Source organism: Cervus elaphus, chromosome 15, assembly GCF_910594005.1.
Source record: "Cervus elaphus chromosome 15, mCerEla1.1, whole genome shotgun sequence".
Lineage (NCBI taxonomy): Eukaryota > Metazoa > Chordata > Mammalia > Artiodactyla > Cervidae > Cervus > Cervus elaphus.
In genome coordinates this window covers 5,110,876-5,136,523 of record NC_057829.1, presented here as the reverse complement: position 1 = coordinate 5,136,523, position 25,648 = coordinate 5,110,876, and the positions used below count along the sequence as shown (strand labels likewise).

Genomic DNA, 25,648 nt, shown 5'->3' with positions numbered 1-25,648 from the left:
ATGGGATTCTCCAGGCAAGAATACTGGAGTGGGTTGCCATTTCCTTCTCCAGGCAATGACAGGTTAGTTAAGTCATAAATTATACACATTAAAAAATTTTTTTTCATCAGGAAGGTAAGTTACCAGTACCCCTGATGTCTGGTTTGGTTTTCATTATGTCATACCTTGTTGTCACTTCTGTATTATCCTTTTTAAGCCCCTTCAAGGAGCATCAGAAGTCAGTCCCTGGGAACAGGGCACCAGCCCCTCTCCTTTTGCAGAGGTGATGCCTTTGGCGATGGGCCCTCTGGGAGGTCTCTTTAGCAAGTGATGAGAACTTGGGTGAGTGACCGGTGAGGGTGAGGGTATTTCCCCACGAACTCTTTCTCTTGGCTATCATTACAGAAACCTCTGCCAAAGAAGGCCTGCTGCTTTGGTGTCAGAGGAAGACCGCTCCTTATAGAAATGTGAACATTCAGAACTTCCACACCAGGTGAGCAGCCAGGGCCCCGGGGCCCTTATATGCCCTCCGGAACATGAGTGGGCAGGGAGAGCAGTGTTTGTTTATCTCAGTGTCTCCTGTCTGTGGGGCGTTTTCTGTATGAAGTAAAACTCAGGCTCTGGACTGATTGATACTTAGGGTTCCACTGGGGAAAACGTTGGATTCAGGCTAGGGAGACTGGTACTGACTGTGAGCATCATGCAGGGGTACAGCAGGGTTGGCTTCTCAGGGACAAGGAGACATTGAAATAGGGTCTGCATATCCCATGTACGAGGTCCACCCTGTCCCTTTTGTCTGCAGTGCCCAGAAGATGCTTCATCAGTCAGCTTTGTAGGCTGGGATTGGAGAAAAGTAGAAAAGGCCTGTTTGAAAAACTCTAGGGAGCTGAATGAAGGAGATCCAGAAATGATGTGAGAGCATGTTTGCTTCAGTCTTTCCTTTCTCGTGTACATCTTTTGCCAGGTGTTTATGTTTTCTCCCTTTGTGTGATAGGGATACCCATGAATGTAAATGGGTCCCCAGCCCCCATAGATCAGAGAAAAGAAATGAAGGATACAGATGAGCCCCCAGGACCAACTGGGGAGGTTCATCTAGGGAAATAAGTATTATTAGGTGTCCTGAGTGCACACAGGTGAGGAGGAGGCTTGCTGTTCCTACAACAAGCTGTCAGGATGAGAGGACCTGGAAAGGCTGGGACCTGCTGGGTGAATGTCAGAGGCCCAGTCTGGCCTTCTGCTCACCTCCTTTTCTTTCTCTGGCCCAAAATGGGCCTGAGCCCTTCAACAGTGTAGCCCTTGGGGTCTCCTTCTTCCCCACCCTTCCAGGCCCAAGACTCCCACTCCTGGTCTTCAGTGAACCTGCTGCTCGTCACCAGGGAGCTCTTATCCTGAGGGTGGTGTCTTTGGGCAGAGCGGAAATCTAGACTCTCCCAGCTTAGTCCTTCAAGTACTTACCCATCATTGCCTTCAAACAAACAAACAAACAAAGCAATAATAGAAAAGAACCCTATGAAGAAGGATAGGGGAGAGGGTGGGATTTCAGAGTGTGTTAAGGAGTGTGCTCTTGGAGGAACGTGTGTCCTGGGCGTTTCAGGGTGGACCATCCTGGTGTCTGTCTGTTGGGCCGACTCCAGGGACTTGGAGGAGAGAGAGAGGAGGAAGCCAGACCCGCCAGACCCTGAGGGGGTAGAAGGGCGGTGGTGGGGGGAGCATCTTCCCTCCGGCCCTGCTGGTTCTCCCAGCACAGAACTGACCAGCGCAGGAGCAGCGCGGCAGGGAGGGAGTCCCCAGCAAGGCTGAACCCGAAGCCATAGATGGAAGCGAGACTAGTAAGGGGGTGGCAGTCCTCGGCAGCCCCCAGGAGAGAGATGAGTACTCCCAGGGAAGGGGCCACGGCGTCACTGGGTGGGGGAGTGAGGGAGGTACCTGGGGCTCCGGGTCCCAAATTCCAGGCCAACACATGAGCAAGGGCAGCCCCTTGCCACTGCTGCCGGCGCCTCTCCATTAACCCGAGTTCCTGTTCCTCCCGACTGTGATTGTCGTGCAGCTGGAAAGACGGCCTTGGACTCTGTGCGCTCATCCACAGACACCGGCCCGACCTCATTGACTACTCAAAGCTGAACAAGGTCATTTGGGGGGCCCGGCATGCTGTGTCCACCCTGCCCCCAGCATGTCGTCTGAGACTGAGCCCGTCAGCCCTGAACTCACACCAACACCCAGGCTGCTGCCAGTATGCCCTCCCAGCCGACCCGGCGAGGGGTGAGGACAGGAAGGGTGGCCAGGAGCGTGCTCACCCGTCATTTTAGGGCAGGACGAGACCCAGAGCCAGGTCACCATTTTGGCCCACATTACGATGTTTGTTGTATTGGCTTGATTTACTATGAAAGCTTTATATATGTTTCTTAGAGATTTTACATTCCCAGATTGAAAATAGGGAAGTGAAGTATCTGGGGAAGGAGACGCAGATACCCCAAACCTCGTATTTAAATTCCTTTTATCTTTTCTGAAAGATTTAGTTGCTGACATATTTACTCAGAGTTGATTAACTTGTTTCTCACACAAGAGATGCTTCATATTTACCTTGCTATTGATGTAAGGTGTTAGTTGCACCCTTAGAAACGAGGTTTGGGGGATTTTTGTCCTTCTCTTTTCAAAAAATTCAACTTACGAAATTTATTTTTCCCCCAGCTTAGGAAAGTTTCATTATCCCTTTAAGCTTAAGCTTTTATTGCGCTTAAGTTTCAAATAGTCTGAATTCTTTCTTTAAAATAGTTTGCACATATGATCTGTGATGGAAGAAAGAAATCCTGCCCCCTTCTAAATATTGCAGTGGACAGTCTATGCCCAGTAACAAAGCCACGTAGAGACTTAAGATGCCCCGGGACCATTCCTGCCAGGGCGGCGGGCGCATTGCCTCCCACTGCTGTGTGCTTGGCTGGCCGTGCACCTCTAGTCGCTGTGTTTGGTGTGGAGTCTGGTCTTTGCTGCATGCTTCTCTCACGGCGTGACCAGTGGCAGGTGGGGTGGACGAGTGTGCTGGCTTTGGCCACCTTGCAGTTGTCACCACCCTCCCCCTGACCTGTCTTCACTGACCATGGGGTAGCACACGAAAAATGCACTTGTGTCCTGAAGATGAGAACTGTGGTCCTCAGGTGGAAGATTGCCAAAGGGAGTGGGCAGCCAGAGTTTTTCAGCTTCCCCAAGTGTATATTCTCACCCCAGAGTTATTCTGAAACGTGAAGACAGTGTATATTGTTTTCAGTTACTGTTTAACTTATTTGCAAAATGAGGGAATTACACTATATAGACCTAACTTCATTAGCAGTTTTATAAGGGTCAGTTTTTAGTGCTCAGTCGCTCATTCGTGTCCGACTCTTTGCAGCCCCATGGACTGTAGCCTGCCAGGCTCCTCTGTCCATGGAATTCTGCAGGCAAAAATACCAGAGTAGGTTGCCATTTCCATTACTCCGGGGGGTCTTCCCAACCAAGGGATTGAACCTGAGTCTCTTGTGTCTCCTGCCTTGGCAGGCGGATTCTTTACCACTAACGCCACCTGGGAAGTTTTTATTACAAAAGTTCAATAGACATGTGGTAATTGGCCACCTATGATCAGTAAAAAAATGATAATAATTAACAATAGCAGTTAATACTTTGATCAGCTCTAGATTAGGCACTTAATAAGTATATATATTATGTATGTATTAGTATGTGTCATACATCTGGGTATTACTGTTAATATTAATACATATATTTTATGTATATTATACATACACAAGGGCTTCCCCAGTGGCTCAGCAGTAAAGAATCTGCCTCCAGTGCAGGAGACATGGGTTCAGTCCCTGGGTCGGGGAGATCCCCTGGAGGAGGGCGTGGCAACCCACTGCAGTGTTCTTGCCGGGAAAATCCTGTGGACAGAGGATCCTGGCGGGCTGTGGTCCATGGAGTCGCAGAGTCAGACACAGCTGAAGTGACTGGGCACACAGCATGTGCATGCACAAACAGTCTTTCAGTCTTCGTAGCACACAGTAAACTATGTGTTGTAACCTGCCTGTTAAGTTGGTACTCATTATCCCAGATTTACAGATGAACAAGAGGAGAATTTTGTAATCTGCCCAGGGTCACATACCAGTAGCTGAGCCAAGAAAACACTTAATTGCCATGTTTTATGTCAAGTCACATTCTAAGTAAGAAACCATTCACAAAGTCTCTGAATTATTACTTTGTTTTTAATGCTGACATTTTTCTTCTATGTTAAGAACAAAAAGAAACTTGACTCAGCTATTTGGCTTTATAACATTTGCATAAAATATGCAGCTACAACTCCCCTTATTATATGGCTGCTTTTAATAAAAGGATTATATGCTTTGTGATAGTTGAAAAAAAGTTTTGCCTGAAATGATAGTAAACTCTGAGAGGCCAGGAGGCTTGCTTTGGTTTCTTCCTTGAGCACTGAACTTCTTTGAAGCCTGCCTGTTTTAAATGTTTCACCTTATCAAAGTGATTGTTCTCATTGCAAAACATTGTAGCTTCTGAAATGTTTAAATGGCTTTGATGGTAAAGTTCATTATAGTCATCTCTGGAATAACATTACTTCTCATTTTGATTTTTCTATATTATATACTCCCCCATCCCATTTCAGATTCACGGTACTTAATCTCTTTAGAAGATAAAAAGAAGAAATATTAAATACATCTTTTAATTTTTCAGTATTTCAGTTAAAAACTTCTGGTTAAATATATTTTGTTATGTTATATATTTAACCAGTTTTACTGTGGAAGACAAACACAGTCTTAAGAACAAAAATTTCTTCACAGTTTTCATTTACAATATTGTTTCTATGGTTTCTTTAATAATTTGATTTTTTAAATTTAATATTCTGCAAACCAAACTTTGACTCTTTGTAGCCATGTTGTAACAATCTTTAGTGATCTAAAAGTTTCACCTAAACAGGCTAAAAGCAGCATTTTCTAGCACTTAAAACATAAATAAATGTAAAGTTAGTGTTGTACTAATAAATATTTGGAGACCACCTCCCAGATCTGGAAAAATGTATGTTTCATGCTTCCTTTTGGAATCATCTAAATTTTGGTATTAAGAGTTGGAAATAAATGCTAAGGTATCCAGGGTGGTTTTTTTTTTTTCCCGTCCATGAGGAGATATCTCACAACTTTCCTCCCAGCCACACAGTATCTGTTCTCTCAGACTTTTTGCTCACATTTTATAAAGTGTGCATGGATTGAGCGATTTTTATGTTATTTTTGTTGTTTGTCTAAATGTTTGAAGTGTTTGGGAAAAGATAAGAAAGAAAATCTTATACTATTGTGGTTATGTGTGGATGGGAAAGTTTCATACCCAAAATGAGGCATATAAAAAAATTCATTCAGTGCTGTTCAAAAAAACATGTTAAAAAGCTGATTATATTCTTTTCCATGCAGGATGACCCAATAGGAAATATCAACCTGGCCATGGAGATAGCAGAGAAGCACCTGGATATTCCCAAAATGTTAGATGCAGAAGGTGAGATGAAAATTGTGTTTACTGACTTAACAGAAAATCTATGGGCTCCCTATGTTACAGCCACACATGGGGACTTCTAGGTTACATCTGAAGCACTTAGGGTCCCTTAGAAGTTTCTGTCATTGGCCTCATAATTATTAGAATATTTCATGTGTAGCTACTTCAAAATTATTTTTTAGAATCCTACTCAAAACCAAGCCAGCAAGACTGTAGTGAAAGGACTTGGTAAAAGGTTCAACTTTGACAAAGAAATGGAATGCTTTGGTTTGTGATTTTCAATGGAAAGCTTCCTATCTTAATTTAATTTTTTAAACAACATAAGATTACTTCTTTTTTTAACTACATAGGCAGAAATTTAACAAATAAATCTCCTTAAGCTTTAAGACTCCACAAGGAAAAAAAATCCTTCCCACTAGAAGTTATGGAATCACAATACAGACTATAGAACAGTTAGCCATCATGTGCCTCCCAGACTTTCATGTTTCATCTTTAATTTGTTCAAGTTAAATTTAGTTTCGTTAGAGCTGGAACCTCTCAATATGTTGCAGCTTAGCAGCCCTCATGCTGGGGACTGGTTTCAGTACTTTTCCTGCCCTTTCTGTGAGATGAGTTTGTGTGAGTTTTGCCCTGGCACAGCATTGAAAGCTCGTATGCATGGACATCATTCACTTATTTCATTTCACTTATGCATGAATCACTTCTCACTCAGCAGATACTTGATGAGCACCCACCATATATACAAGATCCTGGAGATGCTGCAGGAGATGATGACATGTATAAGGCAGGGCCCAGCCCTCAAGGAATTTATATTACTGTGCTTGTTGCTAATCTTATTATTCTCTGTTGGTTTGTTGCTTCTGCTAATTAGCATTGTTGGGGGAAAACAAAGAGCTTAATTCTAGTCAGTTGTCAGTCTTCTCTTCTTCCTTATTTTTGGTGACTGTATCATGGCTGCCCTAACAAAATACCACTAAGTAGGTGACTTGAAACAACAGAAATTTATTCTCTTATAGTTCTGTAAACTGTAACTCTGAAATCACGGTGTTGGCAGGGCCGTTCTCCCTCCAAAGTCTGCGGAGGAGGACCTCTTCTTGTTCTTCCAACTTCTAGAAGCCCCAGGTGTTCTTCAGTTCCTTTTAGCATTGCTCCAGTCTCTGACTGTCTTTACATGGCCATCTTCCCTCTGCATCTGTTTCTATGTCTTTTTCCTCTTCCTAAAGGATACCCGTCACCATGGACTAAGGGTGTGTCTTTCTCCAGCATAACCTCATCTTAACTTGATCACATCTGCAAAGATCTACTTCTAATAAGGTCACATTCACAGGTGCCAGGAAGTAGGACTCCATCTGTCATTTTGGGGGCCACAGTCAGTTAAGTCTAATTTTGCCCGTTTGTTAATGGCCATTTTATCAAACACCTGTAATACTGGGTGTTGAACACATTTGAATACATTCTTTGGAATCTACTTACGGTTTTTCACAAACTCATTAGAGGGAGAAAAGCAATGAAAGAATGAAGTCTCAACGTAGAAGAAGTACCTTTTGCTTCTTGTCCATCCATCCTCTGACCTCCGTTTACATTTGGGTGCTCTGTACTTTAAACTTTGCATACATTAAAATACCTATGCAGAGTTTACCACTTGAATGAACAGCTAGAATACCGAAGAGAGGAAAAAACAAGTGACAGTAAATTCATCTTTGCCTTCACTGACGCCTCCCTGACTTCTGACAGTGCAGGGTGAGCTTGGAATTATCCTGTCTCTGGCAGGCCGACCATCCTCTTGCTCCTGGCTCTCCTTTAATCTGAGTCCTGGTCTGGACATATGTTCTGCTTATCCTGAGTACTTGGGCTATGTTGGCCCTCTGTTCATTTCCTTCTCCTTTGTGACATCCTTGCCTCTTGTTGTTTTTCTTTTTTTGTTTTTAATGGTTCAGAAAAATGCTTATATATGATATTATTTTCTTTGCAGAGTAGTTTCTGTAAGAGTCTTCTGGCGAAAGAGTTATGAACTTGACTGGCTTGGGTGTAGGGCGTGCAGCGGTGTAACCAGCTCCCCAGCAGATCTTCCCCCACTGTTAATTATCCTTTGTGTGTTTGCCACTTGTGTCTGGACTCACAATCCCCACAGCTTCGTAGTAACATGTTCCTGCCTCTGTCACTCTTTCATTGTAATGTCTTTAATACCGGTTTCCTCCCCTCAGATCATTAATCCCTTTGGCAAATCCTTGCCTCCATCCCAACCCCCTCTACCCGCCTTCCACTGCTCTTGACCTTCCTTCCTATCATTTGTGATGGTCTCTGAACTCTAAATGGAATAGCTAATTGGGCTACCCGCCCATGAACCTGTAATAAAAACTGGTGAGATTCTTTCCTGTCTTAAGTACCTTCCACACTTTTTAAAAAGCTGAGAAGGTTGTTTCTCTGTGTCCTCCCTCCAGTGTGCACCAGGTGTAGGTTTGTCGGTGCTCATGGTCTGTGTGGACCTGCAGGAGGCCCCTTGTTGACCCCGGGACACCCCGTCTGTCCAGAGGGAGGGAGCACTGTTGTGTGCACCCAGTGGAATTCTGGAGTTCCCACTCCAGTCATGGATGCGACTTACTTGCTTGGTTAGGACTCTTCTGAGCTGGCCGTGCGCTTCTCTCGGGCGGTTCTTAGAAGTGCACACAGAGTAAGGAATTTGCAAATGTGACTTCTTTGATTTGAGCCAAAGTTTAAACATCAGAAGTGTGTGGGAAGGGGGAAGAGTCGAGACTTTGGCCTCTCTGAGAGGCCTGCTGCTGTTGGAACATCCAAGCAGTTAACCTTCTTTTTTTCCACACGGATTTAGTATACGCTGCCAGACCTGATGAGAGAGCCATAATGACTTATGTCTCTATCTTATCTTAAGATACTTACGTTACTCTCATGCTTTTGCTGGTGCGCAGAAGGTGAGGATGTGAAACATAAGTCACCACTCACCTCTCACCTTCTGTGTCTTGATTTTTTCTTCAGTTGTTTTCGCCCACCCCCCCACTCTTCGGAGTAAGGAGATCCATCTGGTTCCAAAGAAGCAGTCATTTGTTTTTTTCAGTCTAGTTTTCTTTGAAACGTACTGTCTATGCAGTAAGTAGTATGCCATTCATGTTCGTTTTCCAGAAGGTTCCATGCTGTTCCACAACCCCACATCCTATCAATATCCTCTGGAAATCCGATGACGAGCTTTCACCTTGGGGAATTACACGGCACCTTTTTTAACTGCATTCTGTCCAGTGACTGAACTGAGTCTCAAGTTAGAAAGCTTGATGATTCAGCCACAAATGGGGTGGCCAAGGTGAGAAAGGAAGAGTGTATGTTCTTGTGGTTCTGTTTTCTCTCTTCCTGCTGGTTGTCTTGGCAGCTCCTACCCATGGTGGCAAGAGTCATAGTAATAAGTTCAAGTCATGTATACCCTTCTTTTTAGAAGTTCTGTTACTCTGGGTGGTTTCTATCAGTGGCATGGTAAGTATGTATAGAAGGGTTAGAACATGTGCTGTTTTCAGTAAACTTCATCCCCATTTGAGTGAGGGCTGTGCACAGAGCAGAAAGCCAAGGATTATGAGGGAGGGGTGGGGAACTGGTGGCCACGATGGGGCCAGAGAGGTCTGCGTGTCCTCCTGCATCTCGCAAAGGGACATACCTTGCTCACAGCCAAAGTGGCGGATGACGTGATCCACTTAAAAGGCAGGATCCCACAGGTCCTTAGGAAGTGGGAACCAACTCTGATAGGCAGCACCCGGGCTCCCATAGGAATACCTTGCCTGCACTTAAAAAAAAAAAAAAGCCCACCCGGGGTGGGAGGGAAACCCTCATTTTGATGATGTAAAAAGAAATGTGCCGGTTGAAAGCATTGTGTTCACAAGCGTTCAGTTCTGTGCAGCCTTCCTAAAGGTCAGGATGGTGGGCCCAAAAAACACAGAAAGTCAAATGTAAACCAGTTTGTTCTTCCCTTTGTTCACCCTGGTTTCTGCTCTTCATCTGTGTGTATGTCTGTTCTCTGTGTTATTTTTCCCTCTCTCAGACATTGTGAACACTCCCAAGCCCGATGAAAGAGCTATCATGACATACGTTTCCTGCTTCTACCATGCTTTCGCGGGCGCGGAGCAGGTATTTAACCCTCGTCTGTCTGGTTGCCGTGCTGCCCTTGTGCGCTGGTTTCAGTTACGTGTTTACATGTGCACGCGAGCACACGCGTGCATACCTGGGTGTGTGTCCATGCGCTTCACATCTTACCTGGGGCTCTTTCTGAGTGCTCTGTAATGACCTAACTTGGCAAGTTCCAAACTGTGAATGCTTTTTTATTGAACAGCTTTACCCTCAAGTTCCTGAAGTGTTCTTAGTTCTCTGTCCTTCTAAGATATTGCTCATATTTCACTAGTCAGTTGTGGGAAATACTCGCGCTTTAGGAAAAGCAAGAGCCGTGAGAATTGGGCCGCATTGACTGTGCGGTGAAGGGGGATTTGACCAGGAGGAGTGAACGCCTTTCCAGGGCCCATTTTTATTAATAGTTCTCTTCTACCTGGACACCCTTCACTGTTCAGTGACCTGTTCAAACATCTTGCAAGATGAATATTAATGTAACTGAAATAGTGAAAAGATAACAGTGTTAAATCCTCAAAAAATGCACACTCCTTAACACCGGCCCCCTGAGGGACATCATAGGTAGGTATCCCTGTTTCCTCCATGGTCCCCTGTTTCTGCCTCCTGCCTCTTCCCACATCTCTACTTCCAGTGCTCTTATAGATGCGGGTGGACAAGGGATGTATTATTTCTGTGATCTCTATAACTCTATAAGCCTGTCACCAGCAAATGGTGGTAATTGGAAATTGGCCCCTATGAGGGTTTCAGAAGCAAGGCTTGGGACGAGGCAGGAGGGCTGGAAGCCAAACGGGTCTCATGGTCGTGGTTTAAGGGACTCGGCCACTCCCAGCTCAAGCTCCCCACAGAAGGACAATAGAAAATTATTGATACCACAACAGCTACTCAAGTGGATTAGACAAAGTCTTAAAGCAGGTTCTGTTCCAAGAAAGGATCCCAGCTAACACATTCTATGTGTTCATTTCGGGAGAAGAGGGCTTCTGTGAACTCAGGGCAGTGACAGATGCATTCAGAACCCAGTCCTCTATGCTTTGATATCTAACGTGATTGGAGAGTTCTCGCCCTGTAGTTTTGAGGTTGGTTAGAGCAGCGGTCTGCAACCTTTTTGGCACCAGGGACTGATTTCGGAGAAGACAGTTTTTCCATGGGCTGGGGTGGGGGTGTGGTTTTGGGATGATTCAAGTGCATCACACTTATTGTGCACTTTATTTCTATTCTTATTACATCAGCTTCACCTCAGATCACCAGGCATTAGATCCCAGAAGTTGGGGACTCCTGGGAGGGCTCAGGTGGATGCCCAGGGACCAGAGATTTTTGTTTCTGCGGCCCATCGATTTCTGTTACTAACTTGTTCAATGTTCCACAAAGCTCATGTTTTCAACTAACGCTAATCTTCCCGTTCTTCCCTGCAGTATATTCACCTTGCTGTGTAAGTCTGTATGAAACTGTCCCAAAGGAGTGCAATGACCCATAGTGTGAAAGAGCCATATCCTCAGGCTTACCCCACCAGAACCTAGCACCCGCACCATTTACGGCACATGCCACCCCCGCCCTGCCGCCTGCCGCCTTGTGTATGCACGTCCCTGTCGACAGAGCCGTCCTGTTTACCTATTGTGTTTTACAGGCCGAGACAGCGGCTAACAGGATATGTAAGGTTCTTGCTGTGAATCAAGAGAATGAGAGGCTGATGGAAGAATATGAGAGGCTAGCGAGTGAGGTAAAGGAAACGGGTCCCCGCGGTCTTGTCCATTCCCTCCCAGAGGGTGAGAAACAGAGGGTGAACACGGATTGTCAAGTGTTTTTTTTTTTTTTTTTTCCCTTGCATTTTTCATCTCGGGTAGGATAAAGTAGGAAACTCCACTAGCGCTCAGGAATTGTTCATCTTGTAGCAGCTTAATTATTGGCACAAAGATCATGCTGCAGGTTGTTCCGAGCATTGCAGGGCATGGAAGTAGGTTGCATGTTACAAGGTGTAGTAGAAGCTCTGCACCTCCGGGGTTGGACTCCCCTAGATGACATTGTGCTCCTTGTTTTTTTCCTGCTTCATTGGCTTCTGACATCACATTGGATGTGCTCCGTATTTAGAATCCCGGCTCCACGCAGTGACTTAGGATCTAAGGAACATGCCCAATCCATAGTGAGAGGAGAGAGACGCAGCCCTGTGTGTATATTTAAATATCAAATATCTAGGGGGAACCTGGTGGAGGCAGAGCTGGTAGAGCCCTCTGTCCAAGACGTTTGAGCATGAGTTTCCAGGCTGCCTTTTTATAGCTCTTCAGTCAGGTTCTTGGTTAGATTAGCACTTTGCACGCTGCGCTTTTTTTGTTCTTATTAAACTATAAATATTAGCTAAGCAGGACCAGGGAAGCCAGGCGGCTCAGTGGTAAAGAATCCAGTGCCAGTGCAGGAGATGCAGGAGACTCGAGTTCGATGCCTGGGTCGGGAAGATCCCCTGGAGGAGGACATGGCAACTTACTAGTATTCTTGCCTGGAGAATCCCATGGACAGAGGAGCCTAGCAGGCTATAGTCCCTGGGGTTGCAAAGAGTTGGCCACAACGGAGCAACCATGCGACAAAAGCAAAGCAGGGCCACACTGAGTCCACAGCCACCTCCTCTCTGGCTTGAACCCAGCCACAGTGACAGTAGCGGAGAACAAGTCACGCCCGCTGTGAGTTACTCGGGCTCATACTTGGCCTGTCCTGGGTAAAGCATCGGAACACTTGGAATCAGTTTTCCCAAGCAGTTGTATGTACTAGTCCAAGCTAATGATGCCGTTTTTACTTTCTACTGTTGTGGGGAAATTCCATTCGCAGCATCATTTAATGCCAGTGAGCCAGCCGCAGGGTTGAAGTATGACCAGGACTGAAGGACAGATGCTCCTCGGTGATGATAGCCTTCATTTTCTTACATGGTCCTTTATTCATCCTCTTCAGATAGACTGTGCAGGGCATTTGTAGGCCTTGGTAGTAATTTAAGAGAAAGGAGCATACTTCATCCTTGGGAGTCATTGCCATTTTCACCTTCATCCTGTGGGTTTCCTTGAAGTTAGCTATTAAAATACACTTTGGCATTGAGTCAGTTCCAGATTTACAGTGCTTTTGTCTAGTAAGTAGACCCCTTAGATTTGAGCCGATTATAACTAGAAATACATTTTAAGTTAAACCCAATCCTTTCCTGATTTTATTCCACCATGTGAAGTTTTTGGTTTTCTTTTTTTTTCCATTTGAAAGCTCCATCCAGCATTTGTCTGCTCATGTCTGGTCCCCAAGTTTCCTGTAAATGTCTCATTTTTGTAAAACATGCCTCGTGCTGACTCTGAGTTTTCAACCTGTGCCTAGTATCACTGGGGCAAGGGTGAGTGGCCCTGGGTGGGGACTGAAGTCTCCATTTGTGCCCTCCTTACAGATGGGGCTGTTACAGACTTCTGTAATCTCGGGAGCTTTTGGTCAACCCATTCCCAATCGTTAGATGCCTCTGTTTTATAACTGGGGGCACTTTGCTGGTGTTTTCAGCAGTTTTGTGTGTGTGTGTGTGTGTGTTTTGGGAGCAGCTTTTGGAATGGATTCGGCGCACGATCCCCTGGCTGGAGAACCGGACTCCTGAGAAGACCATGCAGGCCATGCAGAAGAAGCTGGAGGACTTCCGGGATTATCGCCGGAAGCACAAGCCTCCCAAGGTGCAGGAGAAATGCCAGCTGGAAATCAACTTCAACACCCTGCAGACCAAGCTGCGGATCAGCAACCGGCCGGCCTTCATGCCCTCCGAGGGCAAGATGGTGTCGGTGAGTAGGCCCTCGGCCCCGGGCGCACCCCGCTCTTTTTCTCATAAAGTCCCTCCTCTGGTGTGCCGCTGAGAGGAGGCGCTGACTGTAATTCTGACCCTGTGTCCGCTTCCTTCTGGGTGTTCCCCCTCTGCCATCATGCAGTTCTTGCCTCTCCCTGCTGCTGGTGCCCCGCACAGAGCAGGCCTCTGACAGACACCCGGTGATGACGGTCCCTCCCTCTCCTCCCCGCCTCTGGGTGGCCCAGCATCTCCATCACCACCTCTGTTCCCTCCTGTTACCACCTCCCCGTTTCACCTTCTCCAGGGCTCAGCCCGACATTTACCTCCCTCTCTGCATATCAGTTTCTCCCACGCTTCTGAAGCTTTCCCATCCACATTAGGAAGCAGTCTAGAATCTGCCAGACAAAAATGAAAACCTCCTATGACTCCACATCTCCCTACAGCAGCTGTCCTATTTCTCAGCTCCTTTTGCAGCAGGACATCCAGAGAGAATTCTTTGTGGTCCTTACTTTTGGTTCCTTCCTGTCCCTTTACTTCTTTTACTCGTCAACGTGCAGTAAGTAATCTGGCTTCCATCCCCGCCTCCATGGAGACTGTTCTGTTCAAAGTCAGCAGGATCCGTGTTGACAACGCAGTGGTCCCTTCTGTTTTCATGTTCTCTGTGGCTGTGACCATGGCTTCCTTGGAACTCCCTCCCCTCCTGAACTTAGCTGAGTTCCTCCTGCCTGACCACCGAGTCCTTCCAGTCACTGCTCGCAGCTTTGCTTCTTCCCCCGAGGCTGTGGGTGGATGGTTCCTGGGTCAGGGGCTCCTGACTTTCTCCTCTGTTTTGACACCTGCAAGTGAACTCATCCCAGTCTCGTGGCTTTAATTACTGGCTATAATGGCAATGTCTCCCAAATTTTACATCTCCAGCTCTGATTTCTGCCCCAGTGCCAGATTCATATGTCCACTTGGATGTCTCAAAACCTAACAACCAGGTGTCCTTCTGCAGTGAGCTCTGAGTAAATGGCATCATTGACCCCTAAGTTACTAAAGCCCCAAACCCAGGTGTCATCTCAGATCCTCCCATTCTGTCACTTTCTTGCATCTGGTTCCTCAGCAAGGTCCACTGGCTCAGGATCATATTTTGAATCTGAGCCCTTCTCTCTACCTCTGCTGCTGTTGCCTGTGCCAAGCCGCCAGTGCTTCTCTTTGGACCCTGCAGTAACTTTCTTACTTGCTTTTCTTGTTCTTTCCCCCCTAAAATGCATTCTCTACATAGATGCTGCCGTCATCTTTTTAAAAACATTTTTTTTCCTGTGGCACACCAGCTCAGGTGCCCTGTGGCATGTGGGATCGCGTAGTTCCCCAACCAGGAATCAAACCCACATCCCCTGCATTGAGTCTTAACCCCTGGATTACCAGGGAAGTCCCCGTCTTTTTAAAACATAAATCAGAGTATGTCTCCTTTCTTCTCAAAACCCTTCAGTGACTTTCTAAAATATCTGGAATAAGATCCAGATCCCTTTTCTGGGATCTGACATGGTCTGACCCCCACCCCACCCTGCTGGCCTCATCTCTGGCTGCTCTGCCCCTCACCCATCTAGGGACACACCACCTGCTGTGGTCCTTCCCAAGCCGAGTGCACCCCTCCCGCAGGCCTTTAGCTCATCACTCACTTCCATCCCTGAGGTCTCGACTCAAATGCCACCTCCGCAGAGGGGTCTCTGCCTAAGGGAACCACTCTCACATGCCCTCATCAGTACCAATTGCCTGTGAGTTGTTTTTCCTTAGCAGCACATCACTGTCGGAAATAGGAGTTTTGCTTGTTTAATTCCTTATTTGTTGTCTTTCTCCCCACTAGCACCCCTAATCATGAAAACTGCACAGGGGCCCTGGGAACTTTACAGGTGCTGTCCACTCTTACATCAAAGGTTCCCACAGTGCCTGGCGCGTGTGTGATGCCCAGGAGCCAGTTGACGACTGGAAGAGCCCCGTCTCTGAGTCATTTTGGGGCTGAGTCGCCTTGCGGCTTCAGCTTCTAGTAGCCAGAAAATTAAAGCATGTAAGCCTTTGTCCACATCTGGAAAAGCATGTGGTAACTGTTCACTGATGAGAAGGACCATCTGAGTCCTAAAAAGGCCTGGTGATAATGAAGATGTTTAGAAGCCAGAACATGGGGATGGTTTTTTGGGGTGGGTGGGGAGTACAGAGGGTGAGGGAAGGACAAGAAGACACCAAGGAAAATGCTGCCGACATCACCAAGGGGATCGTAGGGGAGCCCGGGGGGCCAAAGCGTAACAGATGGGTCGTGCTTGTCCCCAACCATCCTAGGACATTGCGGGCGCCTGGCAGCGGCTGGAGCAGGCGGAGAAGGGCTACGAGGAATGGCTGCTGAACGAGATCCGGAGGCTGGAGCGCGTGGAGCACCTGGCTGAGAAGTTCCGGCAGAAGGCATCCACGCATGAAACCTGGGCGTACGGTGAGTCCCTGGGGCACGGTGGAGCGCCTGGAGATCGGGGTTGAGTTGCGGACAGAGCCACGCGTGTGTGCAGTGACCACTGTCCCTGGCACCTGTGACCCTGCAGGCAGCTGTCCTCGCCCCTTTGCTGTCCCAGGCACGAGGGCACTGCAGGTGATGGGTGTGGGGAATTTCCTGGCAGTCTAGCAGTTAGGACTCGGTGTTTTCATTGCTGTGGCCCAGGTTCAATCCCAGGTCAGGAAACTGAGATCCAACAAGCTGTACTGTGCGACCAAAAAAAGAGGTAGATGTGAAGATGGATGTTTTTACCAAACAGGACTCATAGTACATTCTTCCCACGCTTAGCTACACAGCTAGGCCTCCTCCTCCTTAAGGCCCAGCCTCCCCCTGACTCACCCCACTTTCTTCTATCTGATTCCACAATCATCTGTTTGTTCCCTAACTGTGGGTCAGACAGTCCTGGCCCAGACACTAGCTTCTGCAGATAGAAGTTCTATTAAATGCTACAAAAGCAACAGAATTTCCCACTTAGAAAATCTGCTTGCAAGGAAAGAACACAGGAATGGTTTTCTGTCTTCCCAGTGCTCTTGTTTCACTTAGAGTCATCTGCTCCTTTCAGGCCTCGCAGGCATACCTGTGTGCAAGGCTGTGATGCTGTGGTTGTGGTATTGTTTTGACTCTCTGCTCTTTGCTGAGGTAGCAGAACATCCCCTCATGACTTGATCATCTATTTTGAGAAAGGACAGGAGGTTTCCCTCATCCTGTGGGTTCCTTTTGCTGTCCTACTGCTTGACTGTCCATGTTGCACAGCAAGACGGTCACACAGACGTGCGGCCAGGAGACGGTCACACAGACGTGCGGCCAGGGGACGGTCACACAGACGTGCAGCCAGGCAGGTTGGCGTCCCGGCACTGACGCCTCCCAGCTGCGTGTGCACCCTGCGTGCTTCTCACCTCTCAGGGCCTCAGTGTCGCCTGCAAAGTGGGGTAACAGCCGTCCCTCCTTCACAGGGTCTTTATGAAGATTTAGTGAGTTCAGTTGTCATTTGGCACACAGTGCTATGTTGTCATCATTCGATATGTGAACATTTGCTTTCCATGTCTTGCTTTCTGGAATTAAATTCTTGAAGGTCATCAACCAGGGAATAAAAATGGGTCCAGTTATAACCACAGAAGTTGCTTGACTTAAGAAATATTTGTCGGGAAACAGTTTCGGAGAGACATTTTTCTACAGTTATAGAAAAAAATTACAGGCTGCATTTAATCTCATTAAAAAATAAAGTTTTCAAAGAGGCAGAATTGGGCTAATGGTTGAACCCATGGGCAGACAAATAAGAGTACAAGTGTTTTATCTAATAATCCCAGATAATTTTCATGGGCTAGTAATTACTAGATTAACTGAGCATCACACGGGAAAGTCAGATACTTCTTTAGGAATAACGCAGACTTGTTATTTAGATTGTGCTCAGCATGCTTTCTGGGCTTCCCAGGTGGCGTTAATGGTAACGAACTCACCTGGCAGTGCAGGAGACTTAAGAGATGGAGGTTCTTAAAAAAAAAAAAAAGAGAGATGGAGGTTCTATCCCTGGGTTGGGAAGATCCCCTGGGAGAGGGCACAGCAACCCACTCCAGTACTCGTTCCTGGAGAATCCCATGGCCAGAGAAGGCTTCAGGCTACAGTCCCTAGAGTCACAGAGTCGGACATGACTGAAGTGACTTAGCAGGCACGCAGTGTGTTTTCCACCCTTCCAGAATACACAGGGGCTCAAGGCCTCCTTAGAGTGACAGCCTGAATTCTAGCTGAGATATTATCTCTGCCTCTTCAGGGCTGTCCTTCTTTCTCCCTCCTCTTGGTTCTCTGAAATGACCCAGGACTTTGCAAAGAGGCCAAAACCCTCACACTCCCTTGCTGCAACCATTGCAGGCAAAGAGCAGATCTTGCTGCAGAAGGATTACGAGTCGGCAACCCTGACAGAAGTCCGGGCTCTGCTGCGGAAGCATGAGGCCTTCGAGAGCGACCTGGCCGCGCACCAGGACCGCGTGGAGCAGATTGCCGCCATTGCCCAGGAGCTCAAGTACGTGCTGCCTGCGGGCGCTGCCGCTGACATTGAGCCCTGGGTCCAAGCAAGGACCCCGCTGAGAGCTTCCCCAGGCATTCCTAGGGAGGGGGTCGTGGGGGCCCGCCTTTCCTGTCCTGTCCTAAAATGTCGATCCAAGCCAGAGGATGCTGTGATGGGATTGGTCCTGTGTTTTTTTTTGTTGTTGTTGTTTCTTTTCTTTTTTCCTAAGCTTTTTATTTTATATTGGGTTCCCTCCCCCAAACTTTATATTTTATATTGGGGTATCAGGGCTTCGCTGGTGGCTCAGACAGTAAAGAATCTGCCTGCAATGCAGGAGATCCCTGGATCAGGAAGATCCCCTGGAGAAGGGAATGGCTACCTACTCCAGTATTTTTGGCCTGAAGAATTCCATGGACAGAGGAGCCTGGGGGCTACAGTCCATGGGTTCTCAAAGAGTCGGACACGACTGAGCGACAAGACTTTCACTCTCAGATAGCCGGTTAACAGTGTTGTGGTAATTTCAGGTGAACAGCAAAGAAACTCAGCCATACATACACATGTATCCATTTTCCCCCAGACTCCCCTCCCATCCAGGTTGCCACATAACATTGAACCAAGTTCCCTGTGCTACATAGTAGGTCTTTGTTGGTTATCCATTTTAAATATAGTAGTGTGTACATGTCCATCCCAAACTTTTAACCGTCCCTTCCCACCATCCTTCCCCCACCTGGCCACCATAAGTTCATTCTCTAAATCTGTGAATCTGTTTCTGTTTTGTAAGTAAGTTCATTTATGTCGTTTCTTTTTAGATTCCCTCTATAAGGGATGTTATAGGATATTGCTAGTTCTCTGTCTGACTTACTTCACTCAGTATGATAATCTCTAGGTCCAGCCATGTTGCTGAAAATGGCATTATTTCATTCTTTTTAATGGCTGAGTAATATTCCAGGTCCTTTTTTTCCCCCCCTTAAAGATTTACCCTGACTTTTGCTCTGGTCCTTTGGTTTTGGTAGTGTCCCTGTGTCCATCCATCCAGCAGCACCCCCACGCCCAACACAGGTTGAGAAATAAGCACTCAGGATGGGAGCATGACTTGCAAAGGGGGCCTCACCCAGGCCTGGGTGCACGAGATGACCCCATATTGCCTCCCTCCAGAAACCAAAGACCGAGACACCTCCAAAGGAAGAGATATTAAGGCTCCACTTTCCTTTGTCATCAAATAAGTGTCATTTCATTTTCATGCTCTTTATTTTATGGGAGGAGCTAGCATGAGGTTGAGGCCAGGGTAGTTTAAGCCCCAGTAGGTGTTGTAGGTCCCACTGGTGCAGACGCTGCCTCTGGCTGTGGCCATCCTTCCAGAGAGGGGCTGCTCTGTTGTTCCTAAGCCTTTTTTTTTTTTTTAAGGTCCTTGCTTCTTCTCATAAATACAGAATTCCATTCCCTACTTCTCTATCCCTCATTATCACCACTGATAGATCTGTAAAATTTTGAGAGCCTGTCACATAATGATAACTTTAAACAACCAATAGTAAATGTTTCTTATGATAATGTTACATTTTAAGACGCCCATGTTCCTCCCTTTTGACTGGAGTGAATTCCTTAATTAACAGAGATGGCCTCTTTTAAGAGTATCTTCTTATTCAGCCTTGCCCAAATATATTCTTAAATATTTGTGGCCTTCATATCCAGGTTTTTACTGTATTTGTGGCTTTACCATTGTCTTATTTCTTATGCTTCTTGAATGTTGGCCATCTGGCTGTTTGTTACAAGGGAGAGAAACACAAGCAACTTAATGTTCTATGATAGTTCCCCATAAATGATTTGGGATGGTTTCAAGTATTGCTCATAAAAATTAAGTAACAATTTTATGTTATTATTATTCCTGGTATCCCCAATGTGTATTTCTTTACTCAGTCAAGAGAGGAACCACAGAATCTAAACCTGTGTTCATCTTACTATTATTAGTCTCCCTTTCCTTTTTACCTTTTCTAAAATAATGAATGTTTATGCAGTCCTCAAAGTGCAAAAGAAAAGAAAATACCCTGCACAGCTATGCGCACCCTAAGTCCTTGAAACTAGGCATGTGTAGAGCTAGTATATATGAATTAGAAAGAGGGATAAATGTTCACCCTGATGATAATCACAGAAAGCTGAGATCGATGCCTCCACTGTGGATCAGTAGAAGGTTCCTGGGTTTTTAGTTCTGAAATCTTTCTGCTCTTTAATAGTTGCATTTGAAGAGGCATATCCTTTTCACTTTATATTCAAGGCTGTGCGCATTGCTGGCATGTTTTTATTGGTTTTGATTTTCTGGTTGTAATAATCACAGAATCTCAGTCCACCCCAGCTAGTGGGGTGTGTGTGTGTGTGTGTGTGTACGTGTGTACAAAGCTGCTCTTAAGAACTGGATTCTTTAGATGATTGGGAGCTTCTTACCCACAGAAAGCACACTTACATCACAACACATGCATCTCCTTTATTCAAAAACAGCGGCATTCAATAAAGACAAGTTAATATTGTTTAAGAGAATAAAAAGCAAGGTAACAAAAAGCCATTGCCTTAATTTAGAGTTGAAAGAAGGAATAAGCTTCAGGGAAGTGGATTTGGTCGGATAGGAGGGAGTTTCCTAAAAGCCTCACTTTGGACCGTTTTGAAAGGAGAAGTCTCCTGAAGATGTCTGTAAACCTTCCTGAGTCTTGCTTTCATCCTAACTAAAAGGGTGATTAAATTTTGTCCAGGATTTAAACTTTCTATCCCCAGAGACACGAGGTTTACTTTCTGGTCAATAATTTGCTTGAGTGGTGAATTCAGGGTATCTCACCTCACAAAGATCCCGTTGGGATGTACGGCAGGGCTGGTGAGGAGTGGGGACCGTTGAGGGAGAAGTCTGGCTGTCCCTGCAGTCACTCGAGTGACACAGGCGAGTGAGTCCTTGTCGGAGAGGGAGGGCTTGGTTCTGCTGGGCTCAGAGTCCCAGCACCCCCACCCCCGCCGTCCCCCCAGGACGTGGTGCTCTGTCCAGCCTGCTGCCCTTTGCAGGCGCCAAGGACACAATGGGGTGCAAGCTGATCCCCCTCTCTCGCCCTCCCCCATGACTCATTTGATGTTCCCGTCACCGTGGCTTCAGCACGGCCCCCGGGACTGTCCTCGGGTCAGATTCTTGGCTTCATTTACAGGTACATCACCACTTAAAAATAATGCACTCCGGGGGCCCGGCCAAGAAAATGAAGGCAGAATAAAGTTAACCTGAGGTGTCAAGAGGACAGCTTTCTCTCTGTTTAGAAATCTGTTGACCAGCAAGAATTTTCCTAATTCTTCCTGTGATCTGTCAGAGAATAGCGATCATGTTTGCAATGCTGAACAAAACCCTGAAATACCCTGCTCACTATCCATTACGTCTTTTTTTTTTAATTACTACCTATTTATTTTGAGCCTGTGTCCACTTTTCTTCATGTCATCTGGGAAAGTTATTCTTCATTTTCCCTTCTAATAGTGAACTGGACTATCACGATGCTGTGAATGTTAATGATCGCTGCCAGAAAATCTGTGACCAGTGGGACCGGCTGGGAACGCTTACTCAGAAGAGGAGAGAGGCCCTGGAGGTGAGTCTCCAGGCCACCTATTGGCATGACACCTCCTAATAGAGGTTCCTTTACTAACTCACTGTTATTCATTTTGTTTTTCTGTGGCATGATGTGTATAAACCAAAACAGATTGTCTGTGGACTTCCCTGCTGCCCCAGTGGCTAAGATGCTATGCTCCCAATGCAGGGGTCCCAGGTTCGATCCCTGGTCAGGGAACTAGATCCCACATGTCGCAACTAAAGATCCTGTGTACCACAACTTAGACAGAGCACAGCCAAATAAAATAAATATATTAAAAAAAAAAAAAAGCATGTGTAGTGAACAGAGCTTCTACAGAGAACATGAAAAGCAGGAGAACAAGGAAAACGGAAAGTTGGTAGTTTTGTTGTCATTTATCTGTATGGCAATGACACGCCCTTTTGAATTAAAAATACAAAAATCTAGTAGTAATGAGATAATGGTATAAACTCATTTTTGTGAAATAATAATGGCAGTGAATTTCCCAGCGTCCTTATCTAAGAGTAAATTGAGCTGAGACTGAGTCAGGAAATAAGGAAGAATGGAAGCTGAGACGTTCAAAGGGAAGATGGCAACACATGTTGAGGTAAGTAAAAATGGATGTGAAACAGAGTCAGGATGAATCTGGCCTTATTCAAGTATAAGACTTGGAGAAACAGAAGTAAGTGGCTGGTTTTTAGCTGAACCTAATCATCTCTCAAGATTTCACCCGTGGTTCAGTGGTAAAGAATCTGCCTGCAATGCAGGAGATACAGGAGACTTGAGTTTGATTCCTGGGTCGGGAAGATCCTCTGGAGGAGGGCATGGCAACCCATTCCAGTGTTCTTGCCGGGAGAATCCCATGGACCGAGCAGCCTGATGGGCTGTGGTTCGTGGTGTTGCAGAGTCAGACACAACTGACGCGATTGAGCACGCACATGTGCAGTCTTCTCTCACCGTGGAAGACTCAGACGACATGAAGAAAGAAGCAGTTAGCAATTTTCTGAGTCTTTTCACCCTGACTCTGATGAAACTTTTAACATGTGTAATATCAGGTTTCCTAGATGTGAACCAGCTATTAATATATTCACTTAAAGAAAAATGTTGAGAGAAAGGAAGGACCGGGCATGTGACAGAGAAAGCTCAAATTTTTTGAACAGGAGGAAAAATGACTCCAACTATGGAAGAGTTTCAGATTCCAGATGCCTCCCTCCCTGCCTGCTTGCCAGCCTCTCTGCCATAGGAAACGAGCATAGTATCGTTCTCTGTGACTTGAAGCCTTGTGCTTTCACATGCCCAGAAAGGCAGAGAGGTTCTCCAAGTTAAATCCTGAATGAGGATGTAAGAACATGAAACTGTAGTTCCTCCTGTCCGCTAGGTAGGTGACTGTCGGGAAAGGCACAGTGTTATCATAAAATGAGGACGATACCGTGAATTTTCTGTGAACCAGCATGGTTAGAGAACCAAGTCCTCTAACTTCTAAAGTGTGCTTTAGCTGAAAGCACCTTACTGCATACTCTATGTGGATTCTCAGCCTTCAAAAGGTAGGATGTGGGGACTTTTCCGGGGGTCTAGTGGTTAAGAATCCACCTGCCAATGCAGGGGACATGGGTTTGATCCCAGGTCCCTGGGAAGTTCCCACATGCCACCGAGCAACTAGGCCTGTGCCACAGCTACTGATACTGAGCCTGTGCACTGAGGCCCCTGCCCTGCAATTAGAGAAGCCACAACAATGAGACGCCTGAGAACCACCACGGAGAGGAGCCCCCACTTGCCACAACTGGAGAAAGCAAACTCGTAGCAACGAAGACCCAGCACAGCCAAAAATAGATAAATAAACAAAAATAAAAAAAATACAAGAGTAACATGTAGTAGAGTATTTTAAATACTTTCGGAACATTGTGACTCTGGATGTAATTAAATCCACCTCTGATTGAGAGGCACTTCAGAGGCCTGCAGGGCTCAGCCTCATCATTTGGACATCAGTTAATCTTTATGCATGCATATACTAACGATGAGAGGGTTGTGATGGAGGAAATGTCAGATAATAGTTTGTTGCCCTGGAGTGCATCTTTAGATGCTCCGAGAACTTTGTATAATTTAGTCTGTGATAACACTGGCTTCTATTTCATCTTCAGAGAACTGAGAAATTGCTGGAAACCATCGATCAGCTTCACCTGGAGTTTGCAAAGAGAGCAGCTCCTTTCAACAACTGGATGGAAGGCGCCATGGAGGATCTACAAGACATGTTCATTGTCCACAGCATTGAAGAGATCCAGGTGACTGAGCACACCTCTGCGTTCCCACTACTAGAAATGAGTTGTAGTTTCAAAAGAGTTCTCTCTTCTGTTTTGTCTCATTTTTTAATTAAGAAAAATGTGGCTGGGACATCCCTGGCAGTCTAGTGGTTAAGACTCTGAGCTTCCACTTCAGGAAGCAGGGGTTTGGTTTGCTCCCTAGTCAGGAAACTAAGACTCTGCATGCTGTGCAGCGAGGCCAAAAACACACACGCATATATAGGGCTAGAAAGCCCAATGTACCCTTTGACCTTTAGCTTAAAAATGTGTATACTGCTCTGCTACAGCTAAATTAACATCAGCCAAATAAAGGAAAATAGGTCTAAAAGGGTATGTTCTTTAAAATAGAATGTGAAATCATATGAGCAGAATAGACATATATGCTCTTGGACTTAGTCACAGCAAATTATGAGTTTATTGGCTGCTAAGTCACCTACTTTGCAATGTTTGCATTTACTGTTCATTAAAATCTATAGAATTTCACCAGACCATAAAGCATAAACAAAAACACAAATTAGCACCTCCACCTCCCACAATCCGAAATGTTCTGCTTTTGATCTCTTCTGGAGCATCAGAGTTACAAATAAGACTTAAAAGTGACTTAGGGAGGTTAAGTTCCTCTCAAATAGCCAGGACCCAATTTATTTAGAGACCATTTGATGTATAATGTAATATAAAGAGAAAATACTGTCAGATTTTTTTTCTGATAGATAATAGATAGATCATCAAAAATAATCTAGATGTAAAAGAAATAGTGAAGGTGGGGATTTGAACCCAACCAAGGAACAGGAATTCCTGCCAAGGAGCATTCTAGAAGGGTTTGTACCTGGTTGTAAGGGGAATGAAATTACTTCCTTGAACAAGGCCTTTGTCTTCTGAAAGAAGCTGTGATAGTGTTTCTTGCATGCACTCTTAAGCAGAGGTTGGCAATCTGAAATCGTTTCTGGAGTAAGTGAGACATCAAAATGTGCCTTGGAAGCCATACTTGATGCGTGAAGCAGTCTCTTCAAATTTAGTGAAAGGTGTGCTGGCGGGTTGCAGCATCTGTCCTGAGTATTAGCATCACCCTGGAAGGTGGTCCCCATGACATCTACACACAACTGAACATAAAGAGCTGCTGTCTCACATGCTAGGGTCCAAGGATAGGGTTGTTACGTGGAGGCTTTATAAAGCCTAGGGGGAATGAGTTGGTTTCTGTGGCCTTTTCTTTTGCAGGAAAGGGATGTACTTCCTGGTGGTCTGTAGGTATAAAGGCAGCAAATGGCAGGTTCCTTTTGAGGGGCTAAGGGTAAATAAACCCTGGTCATTAGAAAGGGCAGCTAATCTAAGTTCTGCATGTTGCTGGCAAGTAAGACCTAAACAATAGCTGAGCATCATGATTAAATGAATTATGATTTTTAAAAGAAGAAAACAATTATTTTTTAAAGTTTTTGGATTAATAGACACCAGTGAGTCATCAGGAGGTCTTTTTTTCCCCCCATTTCGATGAACTTGACTTGTGTGTACCAGATAGCTTTTCTGAGACATTCAGAATTTGTCATCCACTGGAGAGTCCTGCAGCTGTAAAGTTATTTATGTGCGTGCCGAAGGGAAGAGCAAACCTGTAAGATTCACTCTGAGGTAAGTCAGGTTTTCTCCGCTTGTCTCTGGCTCAGAGCTTGATCACTGCCCATGAGCAGTTCAAGGCCACGCTGCCCGAGGCCGACGGCGAGCGGCAGTCCATCTTGGCCATCCAGAACGAGGTGGAGAAGGTGATCCAGAGCTACAGCATCAGGATCAGCTCAAGCAACCCCTACAGCACCGTCACCGTGGACGAGATCCGGTCCAAGTGGGACAAGGTGGGCAACTGAGGGT

The 25,648-nt window shown here is 45.9% G+C and overlaps 1 protein-coding gene across 1 annotated transcript in view; it reads left to right on the top strand.

Moving 5' to 3' along the window:
- ACTN2 (actinin alpha 2) overlaps nt 1–25,648 on the top strand; it is a 78,031-nt gene that overhangs the window by 42,037 nt on the left and 10,346 nt on the right. The window contains exons 5-15 of the mRNA XM_043925974.1: nt 385–472; nt 2,027–2,105; nt 5,415–5,496; nt 9,533–9,618; nt 11,234–11,326; nt 13,161–13,391; nt 15,710–15,857; nt 17,781–17,931; nt 21,410–21,518; nt 23,636–23,776; nt 25,450–25,632. Coding sequence (XP_043781909.1) covers nt 385–472; nt 2,027–2,105; nt 5,415–5,496; nt 9,533–9,618; nt 11,234–11,326; nt 13,161–13,391; nt 15,710–15,857; nt 17,781–17,931; nt 21,410–21,518; nt 23,636–23,776; nt 25,450–25,632 — 1,391 coding nt within the window. The remainder of the gene's footprint in view (nt 1–384; nt 473–2,026; nt 2,106–5,414; nt 5,497–9,532; nt 9,619–11,233; nt 11,327–13,160; nt 13,392–15,709; nt 15,858–17,780; nt 17,932–21,409; nt 21,519–23,635; nt 23,777–25,449; nt 25,633–25,648) is intronic.